Source organism: Haemorhous mexicanus, chromosome 3 (genome assembly GCF_027477595.1).
Source record: "Haemorhous mexicanus isolate bHaeMex1 chromosome 3, bHaeMex1.pri, whole genome shotgun sequence".
In the NCBI taxonomy this organism is placed as follows: domain Eukaryota; kingdom Metazoa; phylum Chordata; class Aves; order Passeriformes; family Fringillidae; genus Haemorhous; species Haemorhous mexicanus.
The window spans coordinates 111132036-111153502 of record NC_082343.1 but is presented as its reverse complement, the minus strand read 5'-3'; the positions used below and the strand labels follow the sequence as shown (position 1 = coordinate 111153502).

General features: G+C 41.4%; 1 protein-coding gene across 5 annotated transcripts in view; it reads left to right on the top strand.

Annotated features, from left to right (window-relative positions):
- Positions 1-6871: 6871 nt before the first annotated feature.
- ITSN2 (intersectin 2) overlaps positions 6872-21467 on the top strand; it is an 80440-nt gene continuing 65844 nt past the window's right edge. For 2 of the 5 annotated variants that reach the window (XM_059842981.1, XM_059842987.1), the window contains exons 1-2: positions 6872-6956; positions 19860-19923. In XM_059842981.1, coding sequence (XP_059698964.1) covers positions 19893-19923 — 31 coding nt within the window. In that variant the 5' untranslated portion in view covers positions 6872-6956; positions 19860-19892. Of the gene's footprint in view, positions 6957-7202; positions 7294-7408; positions 7510-14630; positions 14650-19859; positions 19924-21467 lie in introns of those variants that run through there. The other 3 variants (XM_059842982.1, XM_059842983.1, XM_059842984.1) reach the window with 3 other exon arrangements.

Here is a 21467-nt window from a genome sequence, read left to right as displayed (position 1 = left end):
AGCAAAGATGGGAGTTTTACCAGGAACCTTTAACATCTCTATAATAGTGACAGAGCTTCTTTGCCTGGCTGTGTCTCTGTATTTAAGTGTTTCTTTTTAATCTGATTTTAAATCCTGTCAGTCTAGTGACCACTACTCAGGCACAACTGAGCTGGCTCCTTGTAAGACAAAATGGGCCAGGACCTCAGCATGGCAGAAACAGGGGACACAGCTCTTGTGCTCTTTGTCTTTCCAGCAGGTTGAAACTGCAAACTGAATGTTTGCAGTTGTCCCTCCAGTTAATTTGCTCACTAAGTGCCAAGATACTGATCTAGGCAGTGGCATCCAATCCATGATGATCCCAGTTCAGAAGAGGAAAAGCAAATTCAGCCTCACCCACGAAGCACAGTATTTCTTGGAAGGACTGCCAATGCCAAGTGCTGATGGATTTATCTTGTTAGGCAGTAAAAGCCCTTTTCCTGACACTGCTGACCCAGAACAGAAGGATAATTTTGCCTTAAACTATTAGCCATGAAGGTTAAACTTAACAGACAGGTGAGGATTTATTGGTCACAAATATTAGAATCATTTGTTCTTAAGTGTTTTAGTGACTCTGCAGCCAAAATTCCTCTGGGAAATGAATTTTCAGAAAGACTTGGAGTAGATCAGTGAAGTAGATCAGCAAATTGTTATAGATTTCCCTTTCCAAAGCAAGAAGCAGGATAAAAGCAAAATAAACCTTGCATGAAAATTCAAGTGAAGCATTAATGGCTGATAGTATGATCTCTCTTTTCACACTCCATTGATTTCAGCTCTGGCTTGAACTCTGTTAAACTTTAATGTCAACGTAAGTTACAAAGTGACTTGCTCTGACAGACTTACCTCTGGTCAAAAACAACTTTCGACTGCAAAAAAAGCCCCTAAACCTAAGAGGTCAACTCTGTTTTGGGGAAACACTGCAAAATTAGACTAACCCCCTGAATGCAACAAGTTTGCCACTGATTCCAGGTGCAGCACAACCTTATTATTTGCAGCTGGTGGAAGAATTTGCCTTTGCTTCCGTTTTTAATGGAAAAGTCCAGCAGGATGTCAGGCAGATGGGGGCAGCAGTGCCTCAAACTCTCAGCATTACACCAGGCAAGCAAGTGCTGCAGTCGGGGGAAATTTCTGTGTCCCATCAACATAGAGCTTTTGTGTAGACTTCCATAAGCCAGCTTAAAATCACAGTGATCTCTTTCAATGAATCCCTGTTTTTATTAATTATGTTATTAATCATAAACTCACTTTACTGTTCTACAGTTTTGTCTATCTTTGTCATAGCATGTACTTGTTTTATAGCATGCTTGCACCTTTCCAGAAATCCATAAATCTGAAAAAATTTCCTTTTCACAGACAACTCATTAAACATTCTGAAATCTGAGAAGATTTATTTCAAAATTTCCACAATATTTATGTTATCCATACCTTAAAAGCAACGTGTAATTCCAGACAACCTCACAAAATTCAGTACACAAGAGGTACACTACTCAAAAGCAGTACTGGTCCTCAGAACCCAAAAGTATGTATGAAATAACAGGTTTTTAGCACCTAAAAGTGAAAGATGTGGGGAAAAACCGCACATTTGTAGCAAATGCAGTAGGGATCCCAGACGATTTGGATCAGAGTGGCTTCTTGGCTTGCATCAAAACCTGAGTGCAGAGAAACAAATGTGTCAGAAATGAACCTGCAACGCTGTCTTACCAAGGTGTTATTTACTAATTGTGGCATCAGGATTGTAAAATTGCAACAAATAACCTTGCTTAACCCCATTACTCTGCTATTGTCAGCACTTGGCACTTGTGAAATTCCTGTGTGCTTGAGCGTTTCTGCCCGCCTGCACTGCAGCTAGGGATAGCAAGTAAAACCCTTGTGTCTGCTCAGCAGTTGGCAAAGTTTTATTTGCAATAATTCAGTCTGCATGAGTCAGCACTGCCTCCCTTCACAACATGGTCTGGCCTGTCTGGAAAGCTGCTTTCTCTATGGTTACATAGATGTTCTGTAAATCTCAAAATAATTTCAGTGCGGTAGGCAAAGAAGCCTTTGCCACACTGAACAAATACAGTCCAGCTCCCCATCCACTATTAAATAATACCAGTGCTTGGCAGGGAACAAAGTTGGGACATTAATATTTTATTTCATACAGCTATGAAGTAATAGAAAATCCTGCAAAATTAATACAGGTAGCCATTTGTTATTTTAAAACCTGTGTGGGCTTCTGGTTCAGAAACCAAACCAACACCTCTAGAAGTTCTATTTTTGATGCAGTGTGTGCTTTGTGCCTTCTACTCCTTTTTGATAAATTGTTACTCAGAATCTATATCAGAAATGCACCACTCTTGTTCTGTTAGGTGTGGAAAGCAAATATTAACCTGTCCTTTTGTTTATCCCGTTCTAGTTTTTTGCCTCCATTTTTAAATAATGATGTGGGTTAAAAGACAGTATCTAGCATTTACTCAAAAAGAGGAAAGCAATTGGCACTGCTGTAAATATGGAACCTCCAGCAGCACTGAGTGAGGGCTCCTTGCTTCTGTGTTTGCTGGAGAGAAAAAAGAAAATGTAGCATGAATAAGAGAGTTGAATCTAATAGAGGGGTCAGAGGTGTCACTCATCAGGTAGGTGTGGCTGTTCCTAAGTAGTTCTTTATAGCTGGGACAACAAGCTGGACTCTCCATATGAGGAAATGCCACTCACTAGGAAGCAAAATTAAACAGGTCACTGCAGGAGGAATGTGTGCAGGTTGCTATTGAGCAATTACTGCTTTTTGACCACTCAGAAATAGTTGTTGCTTTACATTCCTTGATTTCTGACCAGTGCACAAAGCATGGCTTATTCTTGCAGTAACTGATTTCTGGTGTACATTTGGTCCTGGTTTAACTTTAGGTATTTTAAACATACATTTACAGGAAGATGCCTGTCATCAAGCTTAGACACTGCCTGGTCAGAGGGCTTGGGCAGGGAGAATAAAGCATTCACTTCTGGTGTGTTTTTCTACAGCAGAGCAAAGAAAAAAAAGCAATATTATGGGGTAAACTAAGAGCAGAGAAGAAGTCATGTTGCCTTTTGCCACTCAGTTCAGGCTAAGCAATTTTATTCATTTTTTTTTTTTGCTCTCAGTGGAGATCTTTCCTTATTATTCTAAAGATAGGAAAATTGCTTGTAACAGGAAACTGAGAGAGAGTACAGATAATGATCAAAAAGTAAAGCCTTAATGTAAAAATTGAGATGCTAGTAATAGGAATAGTTTCTCCATCTTCATTATATCTTGTTAGGTTTTGCTGTTGTGTGTTGCTTTTGGCTCAGACATGACAAGGACATCATAGAACCATAGGATGGGTTGAGTTTGACCTTAAAGATCATCTAGTTCCAATCTCCCTGCCACGGGCAGGGACACCTCCCACTAGGAACCCAGGATAATAAATGATACCATAACAATCCTAGAGGATGAAACATTGCTTGTAGTAAATCCTACTTCTTTTCTGCTCCTCCCACACTTTTCATCTTTATGGGTCTCCTCTGAGTAGCTGCTGTGCTGCAGCCCTACCCCTATATCTGGAACAAGCCTTTATCTTATCATACCTTTGGTTTCTCCTCCTTTCAGCTCCCTTTTCTACTATCAGTTATTATTAAACAATTTCTCTTACTTTAATGGTTTTTTGAAACAAAGTCATTCCTGCAGTTTTAAGTTTCTTTGCCACTATCTATTCATTGCTAGAAGAGTACTGACACCAGAAGGGACTTTTATTTCACCTGGTATTTTACATCAGCCCCCAAAACCACATGTTGAAGCTTGTAAAAAGCACTTTTTCCAAGCCCTGAGATGCCCAAAGGCAGTATCTGCAACAGCGCCTGTAGAAAATCCACCTTCATAAAAGTAGTGTTTTTCTTTTGAACCTGCTTCAAGCAGTAGCCAAACTCTGAGTGGAAACAAATTTCATTCTCCATTTAAAAAATGTAATACTAGTTTGTGCCTTGGACATTACTAATAAAACATCTCTGTAAGACCCTTAGGTTGAGTAAGAGTTCAGCTTTACTTCAAGGATGCATGTTTTCATAGCTGACACTAAACATTGTATGTTTACATACTCTGTTTCCAAGGAACAGGGACTTGAGGGGCTTCTGCATTCAAATGTGTCTGTACTAAAGATTGTGAGTCCTCCTCCTCTTCCTGGTAATTAATTAATCTTACAGATATTTATTCTTCTAGTATCTCTGATCAGCTCCAGTTCATTGTGATAACACAGATGCATTGAATTTGTGTAGAATCAGAACACATAAAGTTTTTATGTACTAATTTTATATACCAGATTATCTTGCTAGGGAGTCAGCTGAATTTTTAATTCCCTACAACTCGTCCCTCCCCAGGCAACAGGTCAAAAGAGGTGATTCTGGACACTGGATGTCCAGCTCTGGGGTTTTTAGCACAAGAAAGATGTGGTCCTGTTAGAGTGGGTCTAGTTTGGGCCATGAAGATGCTCAGAGGGCTGGAGCACCTCTGGTAAGAAGCAAGGCTGAGCAAGTTGGGATTGTTCAGCCCAAAGACAAAAAGCTCCAGGGAAACCTTATTGTGGCTTTTCTGTACTTAAAGGGACCTGAGAGAGAGATGGGAAGAGGTATGTATTTTCAGTGGGCCTGTTTCAGTGAGAGAAGGGGTAATGGTTTTAAAAAGAAAGAGAGTCGATTTAGATTAGATATAATGAAGGATTTTTTTTTTTTTTTTTTACAATGAAGGGGGTTAAACAGTGTCAGGGAAGTTGTTGATGCTCTATCTCTCCAAACATTCAAGACCAGGCTGGATCAGAGCAACCTGATCTAGTTGAATATATCCCTGCTTATTGCAGGGATCTGGACTAGATGACCCTTAAAGGTCCTTTCCAATTCAAACTATGCTACCATTCTGTGATTTTCCTGGCTTCTGTTTTGTCTCAAAGGAGGTATTAGGCAAGGTGTGTAGTTACCCCATCTGAGGTACATTGCTGCTCCCTATAGGGATCTCACATTTAATAAAGCAGAGGGGTCATTCCCCATCTGTCATATTTACAGAATCAAATATCCCAACATCCTTTATGCAATTCCTGCTTTATGTATTTTGTCAGCTCTAAGCCAGTGGTTAAGCACAGACATGGCCCAAGTTTATTGCATGTGGAACGTGGCAGTAACATCAATTAGAGAAGAAAGGAACCATGAGGTTCTTTGAAAAGTCACCTAGTTCAATGTTCAGGGCACCATCAACTGTATTTACCAAACTCCTCCAACATCTGTCTAACCTGTTCTTAGAGACTTTCCTTCACAGATTTTTACATTGCCCTTCCCAATCCTTAACTACTGTAATGAGTAACGTGATCAATTTTGTCTTAGGAGAAGAAAAGTGTTTATCTGGTTTATTGTTACTTAATCCTCTCTACAATGGTGTTTCTGTAAACTGTTATGCCTGGTGCAAGCACTTGTCTTCAGTCCAGAGCAGGCTGGAGGTGTTGCCAACACAACAAAGTCACATTTAGAGCTGTATCGCTATAATGTGTACTAAACAGATTAAAGGCTGTGCATTAAGAGGTGCTATAAAGTAATTCAAGTGAAAAATGTCAGATGAGAGACTTTTTAATTGGGCTTCAGAGAAGCCTGTTCTTGACCAAGGGCTGCTTTGTTATCCCAAATAATTATTTGGAATTATATGAAGCACTGCTTATGAAATCTGCAGATGACTTCAAAACAGCCCAGGGCCACCTGGGCCCCTTGAATAACACATGTATTAATCCACCTACACAGCAAATATCTGTGCATCAAAGCTGAGATTGCTGTCTGTTCATAGGATAAAAATACAAAGCATGTTTTTGGGCTGGGTGTGAGGGAGGAGAATGCCGTATCTTCAAAAGCAGTGAATCAGATGAGGGCTGAGGAGGTCACAAGGGGTAAATGCATGAATGCTGCCAGCGCAATGTGGCAGCTGCAGCAGCAAATGCAGACATCAGGTGTGTAAGCACAAATCCTGCCAGTGCTAAGTGCTAGGATGTGGCCACAGCCATTGCCATGGCACGGGAACGTGACTCTTCTGGAATCACCGTGAATGCTAAAAGGTGTAACGAACTGGAAAGGCTCATTAGGAACCCAGAAGAATGAGTCAGTGGAAAAATCTGGGCTGTACGAAGGTGATAGGTAATTATCTAGCCAGCAAAGGCATAGCAGGAAGGCCGTGCAATCGTCTGCACGGCGAGATCCCCTCCCTGGAGAAGGAAAACGTTTGGTGGTTAAAATTTATGGCATTTTTGACTTGTTGCCTTCCTGCAGGATTCTTTAATTTTTAGAAAGATAAACCCCTGAAACCCTACGCGTTTCAGTCCCCGAGCAGTGCCTGCCCTGAGCCCAGTTTAGCAGCTGGTGCAGCCCCTCCGTGCCGGTCTGGGGCCCAGCGGGACACGGCTCCTTCCCATGGACAAGCACCAAGGGTGCTCTTACCTGCTCCCAGGTGAAAGAATTATCTTAATCTGGGAGCTTTACCCATGCTGAACAGAGGCCACGGCTTTCCAGCTTCTAGTAGAGACAGGACTGGCATACAGCTGGAAAGCTAAAGCAAAGGTAACCTATGGAGCAAATGCGGAGGCAGCGGGAGTGAGAGAGAGGTGAGCAAGGACGCAGTAAATCCTCTGTCAGCCAGGTCTTTAAGCAGTAGCTGTTACCGTATACCAAAGGCACCGACAGGCTCCGTACCGACATCCCCGGACCGCGGCACTGTTTGGCGAGCCCGGCCCAGACCCGGGACGGCACTGCCGGGCACAGCGACCCCTCCATGGGGCTCCGAGAGCCCCGTCCCGGCAGCGGCGGAGCCCGGCCTCGGGCAGCGCCCGCCCCCGCTTCCGCCCCCGCCGCCATGTTGTGGGGCCGAGCGCCGCGGGAGGCGCAGGGGCCGCGGCCCGGCGGAGCCGCCGCTCGGGGCAGCGCAACAGGTACCGGCGGGCCGGGGGGCGCGGGCGGGAGCGCTGCGGGCTTCACTGCCTTGAGCCGCTTTACTTGTCTTTTATTCTTTAGCTGAGTCTGGGCTCTTTTTTTTTTTCCTTTTTTTTTCCTTTTTTTTTTTTTTTTTTTTCTAGGTGTGCTTTTTCCTTTTTTTTTTTTTTTTTTTTTTTTTTGGGTGGGGGTGGTGTCTGGGGCTGTGGCGACAGCGGCTGCCACTGCCGGCGCTGCCGCTGCTCACCCGCGCTCCCTCAGCGCGCTGCGAGCGGAGCGATCGCGGCGTCCGTGCCCAGAGAGCTCCCGGAGCGCCCGGGGGAGCGCCCTGCCGAGGTGAGGTGACTCGGACGCGTTTGTAGAGCCCCGTTCCTTGTGGTGATGGTGATTTTGTTCCGTCAGGTTAGCTGTGAAAACGCGGGGTTTGGAGAAACCGAGCTGGTTTCTGCAGTTAAAGTTTGCAAACTGCTCTGTCTGTAAATAGACTGGCTTTTCTCGGTCTCGACTTCTCACCGCGGCATGTCGTAATTCAGAGAATAAAATGAGGCTGAGGTACGTGATTCGGTTTCCTAAGCGTTAAGGTACCATTTTGAATACAGTAAATGGTTTTCGGGCCAGCTGGGGCTTTGACATCTGTCACATCGCAGAACTCGAAAGTAGATCGTGCTTTAAGATTGTGCCTGCGTTCTCTGAAGTTATTCTTGCGGCGGTTCTCTTAAACATCAGTCGGAAATTCCCCATCTAAAACACGGGAATGAGAAGTCTCAAGCTTCTTTGCCCTTGTGTCCAGGTTGCCCTATCTTGTGCGTCGCTCTTCTGGGAAAATGATGGGGTTTGGACTCGTTTGCTGTTGCTGCTGGCCTGTGGTGGCCGGAGTGCGCACAGGAAGGCTGGGGGGTGTGTGAAGCAGCATGTGCTGTGGGTATCATCGGTGCTGCATAAATTGCTGCTTGCTCTCAAGAACTTTATATCATTCATCTGAAATTCGCTTGTAACAAACATCTATATCCGCTGATGCGAAAGTGACATGTAGAAGTAATAAGCCCTAGGAACTAGTCGGATAAATAGCTGCCTGGGCTTCCTTTTGCTCCCAAACCTTGTTCATTTTTGTTACCTTGTTTCCATTCTACCTCCCCTGTTTTGTTTGTGTGTATTTTTTTAGTCTGACTCATCTGGGAGGGGCATTCACACCACCTTACCTCTGAGTATTTAGAGAAACCCTAATTCAGACTCTGGGCTCCCTGTGATGTGAAGAGAACTGTGGGATGCCTGCAGACATGGATTTAGGCTGCTCCGTGCTCTGTGTTGAACAGAATTTTTTGTTAGATTAGCCTCCTAACTCAGATGCCTAAATTAGATCAAGTGAATATGCTTATCCTTTTAATTACTATCCTGAGGGAATTGCATTTACTTTTTTTCTCCTCCATCTGTATGAGATCTGGGGTACAGGATGAATCCCTGGTGGAGTTGTAGCTGTCACTGTAATAGAAACCAAGAGGATGATGCTTCCATAGCAGTAATAACAACAAAATGGGGTACCTATCATAAAAATAATCATAAAAATAATGGGATTATCTACCATAAGTGCTAGTCAAAGCACCAAAGCTTTATGGGTGCTTATTTTTTTAACCATTCTTGTAGAGAGTATGAGATAGATCAAGGTAAAAGTGAGGGTGGATGATTTTGAACTGTGTTTTTGAGAAGGCTTTATTTATTGAGACTCAGGTATAACAGTGATTTGTATCACAGTGGTACTTACAGTAAAGCTTTTTACAGATATTTCTGTTGTAGTCTTTAATGTTGAAAAGTGAATTAATTTCATGGCATAGGAAAGTAGCAGCTATGAAAAATGAAGCTAAGTCTGTAGGTGATAGTATTTCTTCAATGAGCTGCTTGTCAAGAGCTGGTGAGGAAAGTGAGGCAGCATTTGGAAAGTGAAAGGTGATGTGTATACTTTGCTTGGGGTGTTATCAGAAAACCTTCACAGCCTTTGAGAACAGGCATCTGTCAGGAAAATACTGTGGGTTTAGTTCCTGAAAGGCAGTATAGTCCAGATTAGTTCTGTCACAAATTGAGACAGATGTCTCTGGTCTGAGAGATAATTTACTTGCAGACTTTTAACTAACAGGTTATCTGCTGTTGCCTCAAAAGATTTAATTTGGTCAGCTTGCAAAATATGTGAAAAAAGCATTTAATGAGATTTTTCTTTTAAAGGCCAGAGCTGTTCTCTTTGCCTTTTTAAAAACTGGTTCAAAAATTGGACATCTTTATTTATAATGTTAATTTCTGGCCTATTTTCACTTGAAATGAAATACCTCCACTATCTCAGTTTTTAAAAAGCTTTTAACTGCTTCCATTTGTTTTTATTTACCTCAAATGTAGTTACAGAACAATATTGTTTTGAAGGGACTTCTGGAGATCTTCTGGTCCAATCCTATGAAAAGCATGGCCAGGTCAGGTCTCAGAGCCATGTCTGGTTGTGTTGGGATTACCTCTGAGGGTGGAGATCCCATAAACTCACTGGACAGCCCTCTCCTCTTTGGTACCTACCCTGACTCAATCTACATCCCATCCCCTTGCCCAGGCTGCCAGTGAAGATATTAAACAATACTGGTCATGGTGTCAGCTCCTGGAGAGCATCACTAGTTCCAACCAGATGGATTTGGGACTACTGACCACAGCCCTTGGAGTCTGCTGGTCAGGCAGGTTTTCCTCCCACTTTACAGTCAGCTTTTTCAAATAGTTTGGCTGTAAGGACACTGTGGGAGACCTTGTTAAAAGCCTTTGTACTGTCAAAACAAGCTACTGTGCCCTTGTTCAAAGGGCAAATCATCTGAAAGATGAGATGTGTCAGGTGTGGTTGGTCCTCAATAGCCACATGCCATTTCCCTCACCTTTTTCTTCTTCAAGCATCTGTAGGTGGGTCCTACAGTGATTTGCTCCATAATCTTTCTAGGGACTGAAGTGAGATTTAGCTGCCTTCTGTTTGCCTTTTTCCAGACACCAGGATCCTTGACCAGTCACCAAGACCCTCCAAAAATAACAGAGCTTGGCCTCACAGTGACATTAGCCAGTGTTCCTGGCAGCACTGAGGCTGTGATTTGTTCCATGTGTACATGTATGCAAATGCTCTATTTACATGTTGTCAAGTTATTTTGACTTTCAAAAGCTGCTTTCAGTCCAGTTCAATGTTAAATGTCTTGGTAAAGGATATTGGATGATGGATCCTGCCATGTTTTTAAGTTTTGGGGTCAACCTTGATGGTGTTGTTCTGTGAAAGTCATGAGAGCAGTAGTTGGCTCACAGAGTTCGGGATGTTGCTTAAATTGGAAGGTTCCTGATTGGGAAAGTCAGTAACCCTTCTTAGGCTTTTTTGTCTTAAGTGATGATTGGTGATTATAAAGATAACAAAGATAGAGTTGTGCTAATTGTAGAGTCCTCTTCATTTTATGAGGGACTGACCTATTTCAAGCACTATCACTTGTCAGGAAAACAACACAAAGTATACTTTGAGGTTCAGAGGTTGAGCCTAGATATGGGGTGAAGTAGGGTAGTTACTGTATTCTTCTTACCTTTAAAAACATGCTATCACTCTTGAACTTCACCTTTTAAAATTGCATTTTTCTTGTGTGCCCTGGTTGGTGATAGATGACACATCAGACTATTTTAAAGGGAAATGCTCATGTTAGAGTTCCTGGTTGTATTTCTGGAAGGGCCTGGCAGCTGTTTTAAGTGATCCTGAAATTTTCAAATACTTAGTTGCAAATATTGCCGGTAGCTGAATTCCCTCTGGTATTCTGTGTCTGACTCCTGATCAATATACAACTGGGAGATTTATGTCTATGTGTAAGTTCAAGTTCCTCCCAGTGACAGACCAATGTAAGCTAAAATTTTAAGCCAGCTGTGAGCAGTGAAGCCTTGTTTTCTGTGGCATTAGCTGTCTGAGTTTGATCAGATGTGAGCCTGTGTTGAATTTTTTCTTGTGGTCAGTATATTTAGAGCAGCTTTCAGCCATGTGGATCCTCTGGTGTCTAATATAGGCACTCAAACATAGAGCAGTCTTTCTGTCCCTTGAGGGTACTAAATTCGGTTGTACCTTCTCAGTCTGGTTGCCTGCTTTTTATGAATATTATATTCAGTTAAGATCATTGCAAAGGACACCCTTCTGTTAAGCTTGGTTCATGTTGGGTGATGGGGTTCATCAAAGTAGTTTACTCATGTCTCATACTCTGAGAAAAGCAAGCTAAGAATTCAGGCATCCTGGTTGCTTGGTTACTATAATGCTACTGCTTTCATTAATTCACTTGTCTATCAGGATGGTGGTTTTTGGTTTTTTGTTTTTTAAGTTTTTTTTTTAATTCTCAGGTTTATTTAAGGATAAGTCTTTAGAAAACAAAAAGGAGACTATTTCATGAGGACTTCTTTATTCTTCTTCCTTCCACGTATATGTTGTTTTATTGCCCTTTGCAAGATGATACAGGGACTGTAGTAACTAACTTGTTTTTCTGGTATTGTTATGCCATCAGCACCAAATGTTGTAAAGGTGAGGATTAGGTCACATAAAAATTATACAGTAAAAATGGAGCTGGTGAAATGTCATTTTTCTTCAAATTAAGAGTATTTAGAACTTTGTCAGTATAGGAACAGAGCCTGCCCATGTTGGTTACTTGGATCCTAGAGTTAAAAAAATTGATTGAACATTAATATATAGGTGAGGACAGTGTTGTGTAACTCTTATTTTCAGAACAACACATGAAATTCAAATGATGTAACATGATGACAGTAACAGCACAAAGCATTGGAATTACCTAATAGAGGACAAGTACCTGAGAACTATTTTTAAACATTTTGGCAGTTACAGATAGTTGAAAAGGCATGGTTGATCCAGAAAAGTCACAGCTTCCTTGGAACAGTGATTCTGAGAGCAGCCAGTTTGACTTTGAGACACTTTGATACAGGATGTTGCTGCTTTAGAAGTAGCAGATAATAATTCTGAGCTGGCTCTACTAGTGAAAATGTTCAAGGCTGATGCAAGTGGAGCTTGTGAAATGCTGTGGCATCAGTCATGAGCAGTAGCTGCAGTTAGTGATTCAACAGCATACACATGAAGTAAGGGAAGAACAGGAAATGGGAGTTAACTTTTCTTTGTTTCTAAAAATATTACAATCGGAATGTGAAAAAAAATTACCTATTATGGCTATACTAATAAATGTATCAAAAAATCAGAGCACATTCAAATGATGCTTTGGTCTTATCTTTCAAAGGTCAAGAATTGTACTAATCAAAAGCTAAAACTTTCTTATGACTTTAAGGTAGGACACGTGTCTTTCTAACTGAGATATATTTGCTCCTTTTACATGATATTGAGAAGTTTGTTTAACATGGGTGATAGATAATTGATTCCCTAAGATCATGAAATTCAATTTGATACTCAAAGCATTATTACTGTGTGCTCTAGAGCTCTGTGCTAAAGGTTTAAGAGACCACATTTCAGCTGGATGATTTGAAACGCTGTTCTTGATAGTATGAACGTGGATGTGACTTGTGGATGGGAGTGGGGTCAGGCAGGAGTCTTCAGCTGGGGCAGGTGGGAGATGCTGTGTCACACTGCCTGTGTCCTGGGTCCAGCTCAGAACCAGTGTGCTGGTCCCAGAGTCCCTGTGCTGGGGGGGAATCTCCATTACACCCACACTTTTCAGTGTCACTTTGGGGAATCCATTTTTACCCATCCATTATCCAACTAAAATACTCCTACCTAGTTATTTTTTCCTGTTTTGACTGCCATATGCTAATCTTTGCTTCTTCTCCCACGAGGTTTCCCTGTTTTTTGATTCATCAGAGATAAACACCATTTCTGTGCTTTAGAGGCTTCTTGTGGCCTTTCTCCTCTCTGCTTGTCATCTCATTCAATTTTGAGAAGTCAAACCTGATGGTTTTGTGCACCTGTCCAGCTTGAAAGCAGATACCTAAACTGTAAATCCAGTCTCACTGAATGTTTTACTTTCATTAGTCTTACAGATACTCAAAGATTGTTCTCTGCTGAGCGCAGGAGAGTGTTCATGTATCTTTGGTTTCATGCTTTGCTATAGCAGCCCATTAGATGTTCTGTATATTTTGCACTGTTATCTGTGTCTGAAAAATGAGCACCAAGTTAAGCAGCATCTCTTCTATCATAAGAAGAAAATAACGTTAAGAATTCTTCTGTTAGTTTTTTTCCTCTGTTAGCATTTTGCTTGTGCTTCTGATGGAAGGACAGGAGTGGGCTCAAAATGTTCTTCTAGGGTGGCAAGAGTTTAAATGAATAAGCTTAAAACTAGGCTTATGCTCTCATGTTTCCATTCATGGTTGAAGTAAGAAAACAATGAAAAGAAGACAACTCATCAAATACTTTCGTCTTGCCCAAGTCCACTTTGACATAAATTAGGAGTTACAGTGTGAAATGGAGAACTGCAAGTTTCAAGGTGTGTGGACCTCACCAAACAGCAATTAAGGGTGCTTGCACAAAGCTCACAAAATATTACATGTGAGAAGTGATGTGTTTTAAAACAGAATCTAAAAAAAAGGCATATGGAGTGTGGAGTCATGTGAATTGGAAAGTAGGAAGCATTAAAAAAAAACCAAAAAACCACAAGAGTATTTTAAGTTACCACCCCTTGAGGAGCAAGCATATCTCACTCAGCTCTCTGGAAAGGTTACATTATGCAGCCTAGAGTTGCTTCTTGGAGGTAGAAGCTCAGAGCCTTAAAAAAAAAAATCTTATAAATAGTCTACTTTCTACTTCTTGGGGTTTTTTTCATTTCCTTTCTAAGCAAAGTGAGCAGAGGTGGTGATGTCTGTCTGGGATCAGGTGAGTGAATGTATTCTGCTAGGGTGTGACAGAGCTGGGTTCAATTCCCATCTCTTCCTGAGGAAGTTTATGTCTCCTGGGAGAAGGGCCAGGGAATTAAATAGTGAGCTTCCTGAAGAAGAATTCTCATTCTCTCCCTCAGAACAATTTCTTCCTTGCAAAGAAGGTTTGAAGCTGGAGGGACAGACAGAGAGGGACCTGCAGGTCTCTGCCTTAATGCAGAGAATTAAAAATAAAATGGGAGAAATCTTCTCCTAGAAAGGAGGAAGGAAAGATCAGTTTTAATCTCCAGAAACAGAGGAGAGAGCTGAACTGTGTCTTGATACTTTGAATGGGTGCTTTCACAGCAGAGCAGCTGTGTAAGAAACAGAGTAAGCCCAGCAATAGTGACCACACAATTCTGTTTTCTGAACAGAAAGAGAGATCTTTGTATTTTGGATGGTCAGTAAGTTCAGAAAGCATGTTAGTCAAGCAAGGTGGGCAGAAAGGTATTTGTCAGAAAAATACTTTTTGTGTTCTGTCTGGATCACGGAATCACTGGGTTGGAAGAGACCTTCAGGATCATAGAGTCCAACTCAGCCCTAGGACTTCAACTAAGCCATGGCACCCAGTGCCACATCCAGTCTTTTTTTAAATATTTCCAGGGATAGTGACTCCACCACCTCCCTAGGCAGACCATTCCAGAACTTTGTCACTCTTCCATAAAAAACTTTTCTCTAATATCCAACTTATATTTCCCTTGGTGCAGCTTGGGACTGTGTCCTCTGGTCCTGTCATTTGCTGCCTGGAGAAAGAGACCAACCCCCACCTGACCACAGCCACCCTTCAGGAAGTTGTAGAGAGTGGTAAGGTCACCCCTGAGTCTCCTTTTCTCCAGGCTGAACACCCCCAGCTCCCTCAGCCATTCCTCACAGGGTTCGTGTTCCCAGCCTCTCACCAGCCTCGTTGCCCCCTCTGGACGCGCTCACTGTTGGGTAGAGGAGCGAAGTTTCTTTTTCACAATGAGCAAGGAAGGGGTTTCATACCATAGGGTTAAGAAGCAAAATGTTTAATGCCTCTTTTTTTTTTTTTTTTTTAATATCAAAATATTAACTGAGGCTCTCAGTACTGTTATCTCCAGTAGCAGGGGGAGCAGGAAGAGCCAGCAATGTGCTACCCACAGTCAACTCCTCCGTTTTGTCACTGATGTCATTCATCTGTTATCAGAGTGGGTGGACTTTGTAAGCTGGCCACAGTGCATTTTGAAAAGGCCATGTGGCTGTGTATAACTGTACTGTATAAAGGAGATAAATGCTTGGCCTGCCACAATGTTGAGATGTTTTTCTTTTTTTGTTTTTTATCAGTAAACTCTCATACCAGTAGGTCTTGAACAAAAAGACAAAGAGAAGTTACAGTCTGTGCTGCTTCATAATGCCTTACTAATGCTTCTTATTCTCTAATTTTTAAGAGAGTAGTCCAAAAAAAGTAGCAAACAACTACATGGGCTATTACAGTGTCACTGCTTTGCAAATATAATGAGTTGTCTTTGTGTTGTCCAGATCTACAGGTGTTGCAAAGAGTAAATCAGGTAACTAGTGCTGCAGTCTCTGTCCTTGCTAGTTGGCTCTTGCAGCAAAATTCTGCAATATATCTTCCTCCTGCCACAGAGAGAAGGAAGTGTAATAGTGTGACCACACATGCTGCTTCCATGGGATTTGCTTTCTTCCAGACAGAGCCTGGTGTACCAGACCTTCATTCCTACTAAAGCTATGTGGCTGTGGTTCTTCTGAGAAATGTTTTGGGAAAAAAAAATTGATTCAAGTATAAATATTAAGAAAGATTGTGGTAAGGCTGCCCTTTATAAAATGGCAATATGCCTATGATAGGGAAAACAAAAAGCTTTTTTCCTTTCTCCTGCAGTCTGCCCAGCTCTAATGTTTTCTAATGCTTTCAGCATGGTCCTGACATGCCCCCTGCTTCTTGCAATCTCCTCATTTCTTTTCTCCACTTTTATCAACTATAATGAACACTGAGTGAGGGAACAAAAGTTGCAGTCTGGCAGGTCAGTTTGTGAAAACAATTAGTGCTTTAAAGATTTGGGCTAGTCAGATGGCTTGTTTACAAGAACTTGCTGTTCAAATGTGAGATCCAAGTTTTCCTGTTTTCACCCTAAATGGCAGCAGAACTTAATGTCATCTACAGTGTTTGTAAGGATGTTTGATCCTGTTGTTACACCATGGATTTCATACTGTCTGCCATGGTTTCTTACAACTGTTGACTGAGTTCACCAGGCACAGCTTCTAGAGCATTTTGCAGAAAAAGCTTTCTGTGAAATGCTCAGGTGGCAATGTCTATAATTTCATCCATAGCACCTGGTTGGGACTTTGGTTATAGTATTTTCTTGATTCTTATTTTCTTTCTTCAGTGAACATTTCTGTATGATATTGTATATATAAAAAGGGTCCTTGGATGTGTACAGCTTTCACCCCCATTAATGAGTAAAAGTTATCAGAATCTATCTAAAAAAAAATCTGTCTTAAAGTGAGAATATTTTGCTCTGATTCCCCTTGGAAAATAAGTGGTTCACACTTGTGTTCTAAAGGCTTAAGGTGCTTTTACACCTTTGTAATCTTTATAGATGGTAACTGCAGCAACTTCATTTGCAATTTGTGAAAATAAGCTGCCTTTAGCTTTGATATATGCATAATCTCCAAGCCTTTGGAATGTCCTGGAAAAATGGAGAAGACAGAATACTTGTTGAGGGCAAGCTCCATTCATTGGGAAGGATTGTTTTCCCAGAGTTTTGAAAAATGTGCATAGATTTCAAGTTTACTGGACTGTTTCCTCTTTCTTTAAAAAAATTGAGGGGAAATTATACTGCAGCAATACTTTTATTCTTCCTTTTTTCACTTCTTGGTACAATTGAGAAGCTGTCACTGTAGAAGTATCTGTTCTTGGTGTAGTCCTGGTGTCTGAATGATGTGGATTTGTGCAAAGGAATATGACTGTGTTCCCAGTGCTGGTGAGATACAAAATCCTGCAAAAGTCCCATTTATGATTTTTGGTTGCTTCTGTAAGGTCATGGTTTTCTCTGTTTGTAAGGGTTGCTATAGGAGGGTTTGGTTCCCTTCAAGTTTAGTGTTTATTTAAAATACAGCAAGGTCTACATATAGACATAATAGTGAGGCAACAGAGCTAAATCATGATTTAATCACATCATCCTGCTGTAATGTACTCGCAGTACAGACCCATTGGGCAGTTCCCTGTTTTTGCCCCTTGGATGTTGGTTTATCCACATGGCAATGCTCAGCACAGATTTACCAGGCTGGTTCAGCCCAGACTTGGGGAATTTTCAGGTACACTGAAAAATCCCATGCTGATAATTCGGATGGGGATGCTTATTATTTTTGCTGATGAAAATGAACCAGCAGCTTGTGTCCTCCATAGATGCAGGGCCTTCATAAATAGGAATGACCTTCACCAAGCAAAAGTGACATCAAAGTCCTCAGAAGTTTTCAGTTGAAATTGATTTTAAAATGTGGTATAGCTGTGACTCTAGGGACATTAAAATGAGGAGAAGGGGTTTCCCCATTTACTGTGCATGAAGCTGCCTGGGTTACTTCTCCCACTCATGTGCTCAGCAGTGGAGGATTTTGAAAGCTCAGTCTACACAAGCCATTTCAGCAAAACCGAGGCAAAATGCTACTGTATAACTGTGAGTTGTATGAGTTGTGAGTTGTATTTTAAAAGTAAATCATAAGATTTGGGGCTGTAAGAGTTAATCAGTTTACTATCAAGACCTGTATTGTCTGATTATTATCTCACTTGTGTTGTGAGGCCTCCCCTCAAGTACTGTGTCCAGTTTTTGGCCCCACAGTGTAAGTATATAAAAGTACCAGAATATGTCCAAAGGAGGGAAACAAGGATGGTCTTGCCCCAAAGAGGGCAAGACTTTTGAGGAACAGCTGAGGATGTGAGGTTTGTCCAGTTTGGAGAAGAGACTGAGGGGGTGACCACATTGCTGACTACCCCTTCCTCATGGTGGGAGCAGCAAGGGAACTGCTGGTCTCTTCTGGTGGCAGGACATAAGGGAATGGTTTAAAGCCATATCAGAGCACATTGAGATGGGATATAAGGAAAAGTTCTCCACAGAGGGGGCAGACATGCACAGGAAGCTCCCCTGGGAAGGGGTCATGGCCCCAGCTGGTGTTCATGAAGTGTTTGGCCAGTGCTCTTTAGACAGTCAGCTTAACTTTTAGGGTGTCCTTCATGGAGTCTGAGTTGGACTCAATGATCCTCTTGTGTCCCTTCCAACTTGGGATAGTCTATGTTTTTGCGATTACTCATTAAAAAAAAAAAAAAAAAAAAAAAAAAAGCTGCCTGAAATTAATAGAATAAAGTGAGTTGGAGGAAAGATCAAATATGTAGCCCTTAACCAGTAAGATTAAATCTGGAACAAGTCACATGGAAGTAGAAGTCTGCTGATTCTGGGGGTGTTCTCCAGCATCCTGCTTTGTGTCATGGTTTCAGGTTCTGTTTTAGATCTCCTTGACAGAACAGCTTTTGCAGAGAAATGTGCTGTAGAAATGTTTTACAACATTGGCAGCACTTTTCAGGAAGGCTCTTTATAGATCTCAAGTGTCTCTTGGTAGGTTGCTTGGTAGGTCCATGTCTTGGAACAAGTCCATGCTTCCTTTTTTCATCTTTCTGTGGTTGATACCTTGTGTCATTATGAGAGATCATTTGGACTCACCAACCACTCCATTTACTTTCTTTAGGTAGATATGTATATGTGTGTGTGTAGCCAAAAAAATATTCATGTATAATAATGATGATATGAGCTACATATAGAGAAAGAATTGTTAACAACTGATCCCAGACATTTTTAATTTTATTGAAGAAATGTGCAGTAGATACAAAAAATACTTTCCTGTCCTCAGGTAGAACTGGAGTGCTTTCCAGTTGTGTAATTTTTGTGCTGAGATGTGCAGGAAATTCTTTGCAGGAAGGGAGTATGGGGGCTGTGATATTTCTGTACTTAATATTAAAATATGTGCCTGTATTGAGGTGAAGGGGTTTTTTGTGTATGTGTGTGGGTAGGAGGTTTGGTGTCTAAAAAGGAGGTGAGCAAGATGTGATTCATGTTTCTTTTAATTAAAATAAATATTTCATTTTTCTAGCTTCACCCTGTACTGTAGTTCCTCCACAGAGAGCACAATGATAATGATGTATAAATTTCAGTATTTAAGTAAAATTATCTCTTCCAAAGCACAGGCTTACTTCATTGTCTTAGTTCTATATTTGTAAAGCAGTGAATTGTTCATGCTTTTCCCTCGGATAATTATTCGTGACTATTTTGCAGTTCTAAAGAATTCTTTATAGAGGTACTCTTGAAAGAATACACACTAGAAAAAAAAGTCTTAGTACTCTGAGATTCATTATGAAAGTGAATTCTGTTCAGACCCCATTTAAGTGCTGCTTTTGAGTGTTGATGCAGTAGCTCAGGAGAAGGAATAACTTCATTGTGTTGTTTCTGCAAAACTGGCTGATGACAGATTTTTACTGGGACAAGCCCTTTCTTCAGAATGCATCATGTAAGAGTGTTTTCTTTGTTAATAGTGCGTGGAGTGTTGGAGTGGAAAAATTTAAATAACAATTGGTTTTCCACTTCGCTCAGCAGCAGCTTTCGCTTACGGAGCTGAGCACTGAAGTTTTTTGAAATGAAACACAATATTTACCGGGGAGCGCTGGCGGGGATGTGCTGGGGCTCTCCATGCGTCCCGGCCAGCCGGGGGCTGTTTGTGCGCATCGCTCCCAGCAGTTGGTACTGTTTTCCTTTAAGAACTGCCGCGAGGCTCGGGGCTGCACTGCATACCCTGGACAAAAAAAAAAAAAAAAAAAAAAAAAAAAAAAAAAAAAAAAAAAAAAAAGACCAAGAAAAGATCCCGCCACCCCTCCCCGGTGTGATGCCGGTGGTCGAGCAGCCCCGGCCGGGCATTGTTCGCCGTCGGAAGCGGGGCCGGGGCCCGGCTCTGCCCTTGCTGCATTATTAACGCACGATGTTTTCATGTTGCAGATGGCTGAGGGCTAGCGGGGCTCGGTCGGGACCATGATGGCTCAGTTTCCCGCAGCCGTGAATGGTGAGTAGCTCCGCGGCGCTCTGGCAGGGCTGGAGGTTTGGGGTTTGTTGTTTGTTTGTGGTTTTTGGTCGCTTTGCTGCAGATGCGATCGCTGTCCGTAGGCTGGGAGGGGACAGCATCGCTGCAGTGTCATTTGGGCTGTGATGGCAATCCCGGGGCATTTCCAGGGCTGAGGAATGTGCGAGTTGTGGTGGAGCCTGCCTGACTTCAGGCAGGGAATATGCTAAGTAATAGTTGATTAAACTTGCATACCTTTTCTGTTATGTAATTCAGCACAAAGTGTGCTCCATTATGGTCCATTACGCTGTTTATTTTAAACAAAATATTTGAACGTGTCAGGCAGTTTGTGACATTGATGAAAACAATCAGCCCTTCTCCAAAAAAAAAAAAAAAAAAAAAGAGCATTTTCCTCTTGACTGTGCTCTTTCTCTTTGCACTGCAGAAACTTTTAAATTTATTTCTTGGTGATTTCCTTTCAAAGACATGAAAATTGGAACCTTAAAATTGTTCCTCTGTATGTGTATGGGATGAAACTTTTATTTTTAGAGGAGGCTTATTTGTGAAGGCACGATTTGCAAAGACCTGCAAAGATATTTGACATTTACATGTTGTTATTTACAGAGCTAGCCAAAGTGAAAATGCAAGTATAGAAACAATGTTTTGTACTTCAGATACTCCTGATAAGTTTTTCTCCTGATACAAATAGAAACATAGATACAGGAATGAGTATTTATCTCATTTGTCTGTGAAGGTTACTGCCGGACTGGGAGATCTTTAACTAATTTAGAAAATTGTCACTGAGATAAATTGGGAAAGGGTTTTTGGGTTGTTTTTATTCCCCCCAGAACAGCATTCAGATTTCAAATTAAACCTCTTATTAAACCTACAAACCTGTTTCATGTAAGTGTAATGCATTTCATTAAAAAAAAATAAAAATCTGTGTAATCAATGGTTTTGAGTTTTTTTATACAGTCAGCTGCTTTTACACCTTTGACACAAAGTCAGAAAGACACTAAGTCTTTTTCCAGACTTTGTTTCACAGACCTTTCAATAAAAGCCAAGTAAAAAGAGTCAATAAATACTAAGAGAAAACCCAAATAATTTTTTTCACTTGATTGGACATAATGGAAGTTTTTTTTTTTATTTTTGCCATATGGTTTTTGCTTCTTAATTTAAAATAAACAGTCAGAAGCTCTCTTTGGAGAAGATACAGCTTTATATTCTTGGCTATCTCTGTGGCTGATGTATGCATAAGTTATTTGATGTCTTTTAGTTATGGCTTTTTATTCCTTGGTTCTGTTGGAGGATTGCAAGTGTGCTGTCAGTGCTGACCACATATGCTGCTCTCAGAAGCCTTAGTTTGGGAGAATATCCTTGATCAGAAATCCCTTGGGCAATACTGTCTGCCACTCTCAAAAGGAATGGTGTCAGGGGATGCTGCCTTTCCCCTCTCAGAATTTTACTGTGTTGGAAGGCACAGTAAGAGGGAGAGCATGGGGAAGAGAGACACAAGGCAATAATTAAACTGTTGCTCCTCACAGAGT